The sequence below is a fragment of the Hordeum vulgare genome, chromosome 3H (genome assembly GCF_904849725.1).
Source record: "Hordeum vulgare subsp. vulgare chromosome 3H, MorexV3_pseudomolecules_assembly, whole genome shotgun sequence".
Classification (NCBI taxonomy): Eukaryota; Viridiplantae; Streptophyta; class Magnoliopsida; order Poales; family Poaceae; genus Hordeum; species Hordeum vulgare.
The window spans coordinates 420,205,542-420,217,061 of NC_058520.1; the positions used below are offsets into that span (position 1 = coordinate 420,205,542).

Below are 11,520 nucleotides of genomic sequence, written 5' to 3' on the forward strand. Positions count from 1 at the left end.
CCAGTCTATGGTGGAATCCATCCACAACGTAGAGAAGAGAATATCCTCAGCATCCACAGCTAACAGTCTTATATGCTACCGATAGCAAGGACATTCCAATCAAACAGAAAGGAACCAAAGTGCAACCAGCATGGTTCGCACCACTTTCAGGCAGAAAAGTTAGAACAGACAGCGTCAGAAAAATGGGAAACAACTAGCAGGATTTTAAGTTCAAAGTAGCTAAATTGTAAGTTTCCGGCAGCACAACAGTGACAATTTTAAAGTCTCATTCTGAAGTCACCTAAATTACATGAACAGAACAGCAAATCAATAGTAGCGACTACAGAACGAAGTCCAATATATAGAAGAACGGCACAAGACGCACCCAGATGTGATAGTGGTCAGTATCCCTTACTTTGTCTCCCTTTCACGATTCCACTGTTCGATCTTGGCCCTGCGCTCTTCGCTGTTCTCCCTCACAGGGCTTCTTGCACGCCTCGGAGGGCTGCCTCCATACCTACGCCTTCCTCCATCGTCATGCCTTTCATGCCTGCTGCTCCCACCCCTCCGTCCACCACCACCGCCACCACCACCACGACGGAAATCATCACGGCCACGATAGTCATCACGGTCACGACGCTCTCTCCTGTGGTGTGGGCTTGGGCTGCGGCTTCTTCCTCGTTGGGATCTCCTGTAGCGCCCAAAGAGTTTCTTCCTGAGATCCTTGCCTATCTGCTTCACATGCATGAAATTGCAGTGCCCACCACGAGTGCAGGTATTCTCCTCATACTGCCTGCAGGTCGCTTCACGGAAGTCCGTCACGGGAGAGAAGTCAACAATTATTAGGCGACCAGAGTAAAAGCGTCCCTGAAGGGCCGTATGAGCTGCTGCTGCCTGATCCTCCTCTCTGAACTGGACATACACATTGCCTATCATGTGATCAGAAAGGTTGTCACAGACGTTGAGGGTCTCAATCTCACCAAACTTGCTCAGTTCCTCAAAGATATCCTCATAAAAATCTTCAAAATGCTCCTGCATCTTGCGGGGATCTATCGGCTGGCCTTGAGCATCAACCCCAGGGGTAATCATATCAGGGCGCTGATACATGTTCATGAGCACAATAGTAGGTGATATGGTTGGCCTGTTATGGATGCGAGAGCAGCGATCGCCATGACGACAAGCTCCAATCTTGAAGTAAAATGGACAGTTGACCCTGTCTTTCTCTGTACCAAATATCGAAGCCAAGTGTTCCGCCATTGTTTGGAATCAGTCAAGCTGACCACAAGCCTGCAAAGTCAAATGTTTAGTGATGATCATCAAAACACATGTTAGCAGTGCTCCGGTATGCATAAGGCTGTCAGACTTTAAAAGAGCAGCACCTTGCGTAATCAACCTTTAAATTAATGCCTACGCGTTTCATAGATTCCTGACCTAAAACTAACTGAAGCATGATTTGTTTTAAAACTTAAAAGGAGAAAAGGTAGAGTGAAACAGTGATCAAAATTTGTGATGTTGCAAGAGCTGCTAACTGATGCAAGAAAAACAGAAGGGAAATTGTATGTGCCAGATTCTAACGCATAATATCACCAAAGAAAAATGCCTTGTGCATAACTAGTCTTAAACAGGTGCTATACTATTTGAGAGACTCTGTTTCAGATGTTTTTCCAAGTGGATGAAGCTCTAATAGCACGCCCTACTTTTATCTATATCTTTACATTATAGATTGGCAACCAGTAACTTGAAGGACTTCATTGAGCATTAAGGTTATTTTCTAAGGAGCAGGAACTAGGGCCTGCAGCACAAAGCATCAACTAATCCATACTGCATCTTATGACCTAATCTGCACCGACTCAAAACTGTTAATATTAGAACATGCAGGATATTAAATAAATCATATACAGGTTACAATGTTTTTTCAAATGAAGCCATTATCTATGTCATAAGGGTGTTATTTGACCTAAAATACGACTGCGTTCAGTTAGTTAAAACTAAAGGACGAACCCCTGCAACTGCATAATAAACAAGATAATTTTTAAGAACTAAGATGCTTAGTGCCTCTGTCCCTGCAACTGCAAAAGAGCCCACAAAACCAAAAAGGCACAAACAAAGCAACTTTTTGTGTCGCACATGGATACTTCCTTCTCAGGTAGGCCATGCTATATCCGTCCAAAAAGAATTCTATTTCGTCCATTTAAAAACCTAATCTGCACACCATTTTAGATCATTAAATCGGGGAAAAAGTTCCAGGAAATATACTAGTATCCAGAATAGTATAGTACAAAGATGTGGAGCACTTGATATGTATAATTACAGCAAAGTATATATGCTTAACACACAAAGGAGAAAGAAAATAACATAATTTGCTGTCATGCTTGGTGAAAATTCCAGAGTCGCATTTCACAGACTGTCACAGCTATTAAGTGCCACATATATAAAACCAGCTACAAGATTGGTCCAGTAATTGGATTCTCAGAGAATTATTTGAAACTTTGCAAGCTTCTTCCTTTTAATTATTATGTGATTGAGAAGTTATCTCTTACAGCACCATGGTGCAACATATATCTCTCCTACAGAGAGAGCTGGCTAGGAAAAAAGAAGCGACACCCCCAGACAGCTAGACCTACTGGGCAAGGTTTGTGTGTAAAACAAAATTATGGTTGTTATCACTAGCAACACAATTGATACATACCAGTTTCATGTCCAACAATTGAATTTCTGTGTTGCAAAGAAAAGAAAGTTGATAAAGCCCCGCTTGGAATAGGGGTAAATTTATACACCCGTATTACTTCTACAAGTGTATATCACCAGCCATGTGTGATTTTCAACCGGAAATGAAAACGACCGATTGAGGTCTGTATCTTTTACAGGTGTAGAAGTGTGGAAAACGACAATCCAATCAGGCCCTAAGGGGTGGTTCCGCCCGCGATTTTTGTACCCCCAGACGCGAACGTGTTATTATACCCCCAGCTACATACCCAAAACTCTTTTGATGTATGGGCTAGCGCAGGCGCCAACGGCTTGGCAATCATGATTTCTGAGAGATAGAACTCTTTTGATGTATTGGGGAGGAGCAGCCCCAACCTCTCACTGCTCCAGTTCTTTGGGCCCGCGCCGACCTGCGTAGGCGTGGCTCTTGTAACCGAAAACTGTACTTTTTCAACTCTCCTATCGATGCAATGATAGGTAATCTTTGCGTATTCGCGAAAAAAAAAACATACCCAAAACGAGGGCCTACACCGAGATGACAATTCAAAGAGGGGTTGTTCCACACGCAAATCCGCGAGGTCGGGCCGATTCAGTAGCAATATTATGGCTGTGACAGAGTCCTCTACACGGATCTGTTATTTTTCCTACTTCCCCGAATCCAAAATCGAGTGTACGAATCGGCCGATTCGCGGGGTCGAATCGAAAAGAGGTGGCGTCGAGATCTGGTAAAGCGAGGGGAGAAGGGTTAGGGTTTTGGAGGGGGGGTGGGGGGACGCGCACCTGTGAAGCGACGAGTCGGAGGAGGGTCGTCGACAGCTGCGCTCGCACCGACGAGAGAGAGAGGGTGGAGGGGACGAGCGAACGGAGTTTGTGGCGGCGCGATGAGGCGTCCCGTCCCTATATACCGCCCACGCTGCGTCGAGAGTCCTGGCCGGTGCTGCGTGGAGAGTCCAGGACCGGCCTGGTTTATTCGAGGTATGCCTCTGCTGCTGCGTGGAGAGAATCCTGGACCGGCCCGACTCTGGTGACGGGTCGGACTGTCGATTTGGATTGGATTTAAAAGGCAAAACTTCTATGGGCTTCGATGCGGTGATTCTGCCCACACGACGAAATAAAGCCCGACCTGGTATAAACGTCCTATTTGCTGCTCGATGCGGCAATTTCTTTTTTTGAGAACAGCTCATTGCCGCAAATTGTGGCCGCAACACACAGGCAACGCTCCATCAATCGCACAGAAATGCGACCCCATGGGCCGGCCCATTTACCACTGTTCGCATGACTTACAATTCCGGTTTTGCGAACCTTCTGGAATTTTATGCCGGTTTTCTTTGGTTTTGGGAACCTTCCGGAAAGTTCCCAAACATTTTTCCCTCTTAATTTCTCTGTTTCTTTTCCACTTTTAATTTTTATTTTACATTTTTGTTTCTATTTTTTTTCTTTTTCCTTCTTATTTTCCAAGTTTATTTATCATTTTTGTACCAATGTTCATAAACTTGTAGACTGTTCACTCTGCATTTGTTTCAAACTTGTTAATTTTTTCCATAAAATTTTCCAGTTTTCAACTTTTGTTCGAAATTCAAAGAAGTTTAGAATTTAAATTTTCTTCCCCTCTTTTCAAAGAATTTAAAAATTCCAAAAAAAACGCATTTTGTTGACAAATTTGCAAGTTTGTTCAGTTATTTCAAAAATGACCTTGTTTAAAAAATTTGCGAACAACTGTTTTTTAAAAACAGAAACATTTAAAAAAAGGAACATTTTTTTGCAAATAATGACCAATTGTTTTGAAACAGGAATATTTTTTGAAATTCCAGAATAAAAGTTTGAAACATGAACATATTAAAAAACTTCCGAACAAAACTTTAAAATACTGATAGTTTCCAAATTTGTGAAAAAATGTTCTTTAGAAATGAAAAAAATTCTGAAATATGAGCATTTAAAAAAATTTGTGAACTTTTTTGAATTATCAAACATTTTCTGAAACAAAGTGAACAAATTTTGAAACTCTGTTTTTTATGAAATTTGTGAACAAAATTTGTAAACAAGAATATTTTCTGAAATTTGGTAACATTTTTTCAATTTTGACATGCAGACATTTTCTAAGTTTCCAAAAAAAATTATAGATTTGTGAACGAGTTTTTTAAAAATGTACAATTCTGAAATTCCGAACAATTTTTCAAAAAGTTGTGAACATTTTGAAGAACAACATACCGAACAAAGTTTGAAAAATGATCAACTTCTTTAAGGTGCACATTTTCTGAACTTCTGAAAATGGACATTTTATGAACAATTTTTCAAATATGAACATGTTTTAAAATCAATGAACTATTGTTGATAATGCGAGCATATTTTGATATTCTATTTTTTTAGAAAAGTACATTTTTTTAGAAAATTACAAATTTCGGAGCACAAGCATTTCAAACTTTTGTTTTCACAAACATACAGTATTATTTTAATAAACAAACATTTTTTTAGAAAGAAGACATTTTTTGGATTTACAAAAACATTTTGAAATTATGATTTTTTTTTAAATTTCTATTTGTTTGAAATGGGAAACATTTCTGAAACTTAAAAAAATGAAAACATGGGCATTTTTTGAAAACATGAACATTTCTAGAAAAGTTTTGAAATTTCGGAGCCGAAACATTCTGAATATATTTTGCAAAAAGTACAGATCATATTTTGAAAGTATTTTTTAATTTTTTTAAAAAGAAAATAGAATTTGTGAACAACTTTTTTTAAATGGGAACATTTTTTTAAAACAATTGTCAGAATTTCTGAACAATAATGTAAAATGTACTCCTTCCGTTTATAAAGAAAAGTACTTTTAAAGATTTCATTATAGACTACATACTAAGCAAAATAGTGAATGTACACTCTAAAATATATCTATATACACTCATTTGTAGTTCGTAGTGAAATTTCAAGAAGGTCTTTGTTAGAGCATATATCTCCATATGTGGTTTTGGTACTTGATGACAATTCCTATGGACTAATAGTTGCCTTAAGTTACATTTATAGGATTTGTCCATAGGCACTTCTTGAAGTCCATCTGTTGGGACCTTAAGTACCTGAAAAGGACTAAGGAAATGTTTCTCGTTTATGGAGGTGACGAAGAGCTCGTCGTAAAGGGTTACGTCGACGCTAGCTTTGACACAGATCCGGATGACTCTATGTCACAGACCGGATACGTATATGTTTTGAATGGTGGGGCAGTGAGCTGGTGCAGCAGCAAGCAAGATGTCGTGGCAGCATCTACATGTGAAGCGGAGTACATAGCTGCTTCAGAAGCGGCTCATGAAGGAATTTGGATGAAGGAGCTCATCACCGACCTTGGAGTGGTTCCAAGCGCGTCGGCTCCAATGACACTCTTCTGTGATAACACTGGGGCCATTGCCATAGCCAAGGAGCCCAGGTTTCACCAGAAGACGAAGCACATCAAACGCCGCTACAACTCCATCCAGGACCATGTCCAGAGTGGAGTAACAGAGATTTGTAAAGTACACACGGATCTGAATGTTGCAGACCCGTTGACTAAACCTCTTCCACGAGCAAAACATGATCAACACCATAACGCTATGGGTGTTCGATACATCACAATGTAACTAGATTATTGACTCTAGTGCAAGTGGGAGACTGTTGGAAATATGCCAGGCAATAATAAAATGGTTATTATCATATTTCCTTGTTCATGATAATCGTCTATTGTTCATGTTATAATTGTATTAACAGGAAACAGTAATACATGTGTGAATAAATAGATCGCAATGTGTCCCTAGCAAGCCTCTAGTTGGCTAGCTCGTTGATCAATAGATGATCATGGTTTCCTGATCATGGGCATTGGATGTCATTGATAACGGGATCACATCATTGGGAGAATGATGTGATGGACAAGACCCAATCCTAAGTGTAGCACTAGATCGTATTGTTCGTGTGCTAAAGCTTTTCTAATGTCAAGTGTCTTTTCCTTCGACCGTGAGATTGTGCAACTCCCGGCTGCCGTAGGAGCGCTTTGGGTGTATCAAACGTCACAACGTAACTGGGTGACTATAAAGGTGCACTACGGGTACCTCTGAAAGTGTCTGTTGGGTTGGTACGAATCGAGATCGAGACTTGTCACTCCGTGTGAGGGAGAGGTATCTCTGGGCCCACTCGGTAGAACATCATCATGAGCTCAATGTGACTAAAGGAGTTAGTCACACGATGACATGCTACGGAATGAGTAAAGAGACTTACCGGTAACGAGATTGAACAAGGTATAGGTATACCGACGATCGAATCTCGGGCAAGTTCTATACCGACAGACAAAGGGAATTGTATACGGGATTGATTGAATCCTTGACATCGTGGTTCATCCGATGAGATCATCGTGGAGCAAGTGGGAGCCACCATGGGTATCCAGACCCTGCTGATGGTTATTGGCCGGAGAGGTGTCTCGGTCATGTCTACGTGTCTCCCGAACCCGTACGGTCTACACACTTAAGGTTCGATGACGCTAGGGTTATAGGGAATTGTTATACGAGGTTATCGAAAGTTGTTAGGAGTCCTAGATGAGACCCCGGACATCACGAGGAGCTCCGGAATGGTCCGGAGGTAAAGATTGATATATATGACGGATGGTTTCAGACACCAGAAGTGTTTCGAGCGTCATCAGTAACGTACCGGGACCACCGGGACCACCAGAGGTGGCCCCGGGGGTCCACCGGAAGGGGGCAACGACCCCAGGAGGCTAGATGGACCAAGTGCGGGAGGGAACCAGCCCCTAGGTGGGCTGGTGCGCCCCCACTCAACCCATGGCACAGGAAAAAGGGAGAGGGGGGGGGGAACCCTAGCGCAGGTGGGCCTAAGGCCCACCAGAAGGGTGCGCCACCCCTCCTCCCCCCTTGGCCGCCGCACCTTTCCCCATCTAGGGCTGCCGCCCCTCCCAGGAGAGGGAAACCCTCAAGGGGGCGCAGCCCCTCCCTCCCCCTATATATAGTGGGATCTTTTGGGCTTTTGGAGATACAGTTTTATCTCTCCCTCGGCGTAGCCCTGCTCTTCTTTCTCCTCCTCTCTGCCGGTGCTTGGCGAAGCCCTGCCGGGAGACCTCGTCTCTCCATTGACACCATGCCGTCGTGCTGCTGGAGATCTTCCCCAACCTCTCCCTCCTCCTTGCTGGATCAAGGTGCGGGAGACGTCACCGGGCTGCACGTGTGTTGAACGCGGAGGTGCCGTGGTTCGACACTAGATCGGAATCACACCGCAATCTGAATCGCCACGAGTACGACTCCATCAACCGCATTCTAGCAACGCTTCTGCTTAGCGATCTTCAAAGGTATGAAGATGCTCTCACCCCTCTCTCATTGCTGGTCTCTCCATAGGAAGATCTGAATATGGGTAGGAATTTTTTTGAATTTATGCTACGTTACCCAACAAGACCGACGTTCTAGAAGATTCCCCCTTTATTTCCGTTTCTGTCATGTGATTATTTTTATTGTTGCATCATCATTTAGTTTGCATCGTCGCATCATGCATGGCATCATGTCAACTGTGTTTTGTCGGTGTTGCTTGTTGCTCCGTGTTGTTGGGTGTGAGTGCTTTGCGAGTGTGGCGTTGTTTGTTGGCGTGATGAGAGTGGGTGCGTGAGAGACACCTCAAAACCCTATTACACCGTGGACCTAAAACCCTTCTCTCCTCTCTTGTTTTATTTTGTGGCTGTTTAAAAGATTTCTCTTTTAACCCCCTTTTAAAAGTTCGTCCTCTTTTAAAATCCTTTTATTAAATGTGGGGGCAACCCTTGGGTTTCCTTTATTTTTTTCCTTTTGTTTATTTTCAAAACAGAGTATCATTTTCTTTTCTTCTTTAAAAGAGCTTTTGTTTTATTCTCTTGTTTTATTTTAAAATTAGAGTCTCTTTCTATTTCTAAAAGGGTTTTATTTTTATTCTTTAAAAAACAGGTTTCACTTTATTTCTTTAAAAATGCCCAAACTAATTCTTATAGTTGGGGTATGTTTTTAAAAAGGAGCAAGGAGTATTTTACTTTGTTAAATCCTTTTTTGTGTGTGTGTGTTTTTCGTTTTCAAAGAAAAAAAACAAAAGCGAAGAAAAGAGGAGGGAGCCAGCCGGCTAGGCCCAGGCCCAAGACCCCCAACCCTAGCGCCCCATCCCCTCTCGTCTCCTCCCTCGTCCTCCCCCTCGCGCAGCTGCCGAGCCCCCTTTGCCCGATCCCGATTCCCCCTCGCGTAGCCTCCTTCCTCCCCTGCCGAACCCCCTCGGCCTCGCCCTCGCTATGACCGCGCCGCGCCCCCGATCCCCTCTTCCCTGCGCCACCAGCCCCGAGGTGCCCGAGCCCCCATGCCGCGACGGCTTGCTGTGTGCTACTGCAACAAAAGACCTTCCAACGGCGCCAGAAATACTTGTGACGTTTGCTGGGAATCCCTGGCAATGGCGCCAGAAATAGGCACGTCGACGGGAGAATACTTGGCTTGATCTTTCTGCTGCGGCTACGCCTTAAGGGACTTCCTAGGCAAGTATGCAAAGGATTTACCCCGTGGCCTTGGAGCCTTGCGTTGGTGTTCCCTCGAAGCGGAAAGGGTGATGTAGCATAGCGGTGGTAAGTATTTCCCTCAGTTTGAGAACCAAGGTATCAATCCGGCGGAAGAGTATCTCAAGATCCTGCACAAACACAAAAGCTTGCACCCAACGCTATGAAGGGGTTGTCAATCCCTTATAGATTGTTTAACAAGTGAGAACTGAAAGCAACAAAGTAACAAAGCAAAGTAAAAAGCGGGGTTGTAAACGATGGATGTGAATAGACCCGGGGGCTGTAGTGTTTACTAGTGGCTTCTCTCATGAAAGCAAGTAGACGATGGGTGAACAAATTACTGTCGAGGAATTGATAGAACTGTGCAGAGTCGTGACGATATCTATGCAATGATTATTTCTATAGGCATCACGTCCGAAACAAGTAGACCGATCCTGTCTGCATCTACTACTATTACTCCACACGTCGACCGCTATCCAGCATGCATCTAGTGTATTAAGTCCATAAGAACAGAGTAATGCCTTAAGCAAGATGACATGATGTAGAGGGATAATCTCAAACCAATGATAAAAACCTCATCCTTTTACCCTTGATGGCAACTGCTTGATGTGTGCCTTGCTGCCCCTACTGTCACTGGGAAAGGTCACCACATGGCAGAACCCAAAACCAAACACTTCTCCCATTGCAAGAATCATAGATCTAGTTGGCCAAACAAAACCCAAGACTCGGAGAGACTTACAAGGATATCAAATCATGCATAAAAGAAATCAGCAAAGACTCAAATATATATCACAGATAATCTGATCACAAGTCCACAATTCATCGGATCGCAACAAACACACCGCCAAAGAAGATTACATCGGATAGATCTCCATGAAGATCATGGAGAACTTTGTATTGAAGATCCAAGAGAGAGAAGAAGCCATCTAGCTACTAACTACGGACCCGTAGGTCTGAAGTGAACTACTCACGAGTCATTGGAGGGGCGATGATGATGATGAAGAAGCCCTCCACCTCCAAAGTCCCCTCCGGCACGGCGCCGGGAAGGGTCTCCAGATGAGATCTCGCGGAAACGGAAGCTTGCGGCGGCGGAAAAGTATTTTCGAGGCTCGCCTGATTTTTTGTGGAATATTTGGGAATATATAGGCGCAAGACCTAGGTCAGGAGGCGGCCAGGGAAGCCACAAGCTTGCCCACCGCCGCCTCCCCTGGTGGCGGGGTGGGAGCTTGTGGGCTCCCTCGGGCCCACCTGGTCTGGCCCAAAGGCTCCCTGGACTTCTTCCGTTCGGGAAAAAAATCATTTCGGGGTTTTTCTTACGTTTGGACTCCGTTCCAAAATCAGATCTGAAAAGAGTCAAAAGCACGGAAAAACAGGAACTGGCACTTGGCACTGAATCAATAAGTTAGGCCCAGAAAAAGATATAAAAAGGTACATAAAACATACAAAGAAGACAAGATAACAGCGTGAAACCATCAAAATTTATAGATACGTTTGAGACGTATCACTGCGCCGCCAGAGCTGGCTTGCTCCCGACCTCCTCCGCCTCCCTACTCCCGGTCGTCGCCCGTGCCCCGCCGTGGCACCTCCCTCTCCCCGCCGGTTGCCTGCCTCATCTCCCACGCCCCGCCCGCCTCGTCGCCTCCCTGCGTCCCCTGCCGTCGCTGCCTTTGGCCTCCCATCGCCGGCGCGTCGCCCGCCGTGCTGCGTTCCCCACCGCCGCGCCGCCATGACCGTTCTCCCCTGCCGCAGGTGCTCGCCGCCCGAGCCGCCCTGTGCTCTCTCCTGCTGCCGTGGTGATGCTGTTGCTAGTGCTGCTGTGTGGCCTGCTGCCGCTGTAGCTGTTGCTTGTTGCGCTAGACTGCTGCCGCTGCTAGGTTGTTGCCGCCGCTTGCTGCGCTTGCTTGCTGCTGCCGCTAGAGCTTAGCTGCTGCCTGTGCTTTCTTGCCGAGCTAGTTGCTGCTTAGCTGCTTAGTTGTTGGTGCTGTTGCCGCGTTGCCTTTGCTGTTGCTGCTGCCCTGCTTGCCCTGCCGATGCATGTTGTTGCTTTGCTAGCTTGCTGTTTGCCTTGCATGCTGTGCTTGCTGCTGCCAGATGCTAGTTGCTGCTGTAGTAGCTTAGTGATGTTGCTCGCAGATGCTTAGTTGTTGTTGCTATTGCTGTAGGTAGCTAGCTGCTATAGCTAGTGTTAGTTGCTGTTGCTGGCTGTCGTTAGTAGCTGCTAGTTAGTTGCTTGCGTTGCCTGCTGGCATAACTGCTTGTAGATGCTTTGTTGCTTGCCTTGCTGCTTGTTGTAGCTTGCTCTGCTTTGCCGCTGC

General features: G+C 44.7%; 1 protein-coding gene across 1 annotated transcript; it reads right to left on the reverse strand.

The window, feature by feature from the left end:
- Positions 1–202: 202 nt before the first annotated feature.
- LOC123444062 (splicing factor U2af small subunit B-like) lies at positions 203–3,619 on the reverse strand. The gene is made up of 2 exons (XM_045120668.1): positions 3,466–3,619; positions 203–1,266 (listed from the first exon to the last, which is right to left on the reverse strand). The coding sequence occupies exon 2, from the start codon at positions 1,234–1,236 to the stop codon at positions 391–393; it is 846 nt and encodes a 281-aa protein (XP_044976603.1). The 5' UTR covers positions 1,237–1,266; positions 3,466–3,619; the 3' UTR covers positions 203–390.
- Positions 3,620–11,520: the final 7,901 nt, after the last annotated feature.

Bases quoted from the DNA above. Each gene is read 5' to 3' on its own strand.
- LOC123444062 (XM_045120668.1), bottom strand. From the start codon at position 1,236: ATGGCGGAACACTTGGCTTCGATATTTGGTACAGAGAAAGACAGGGTC.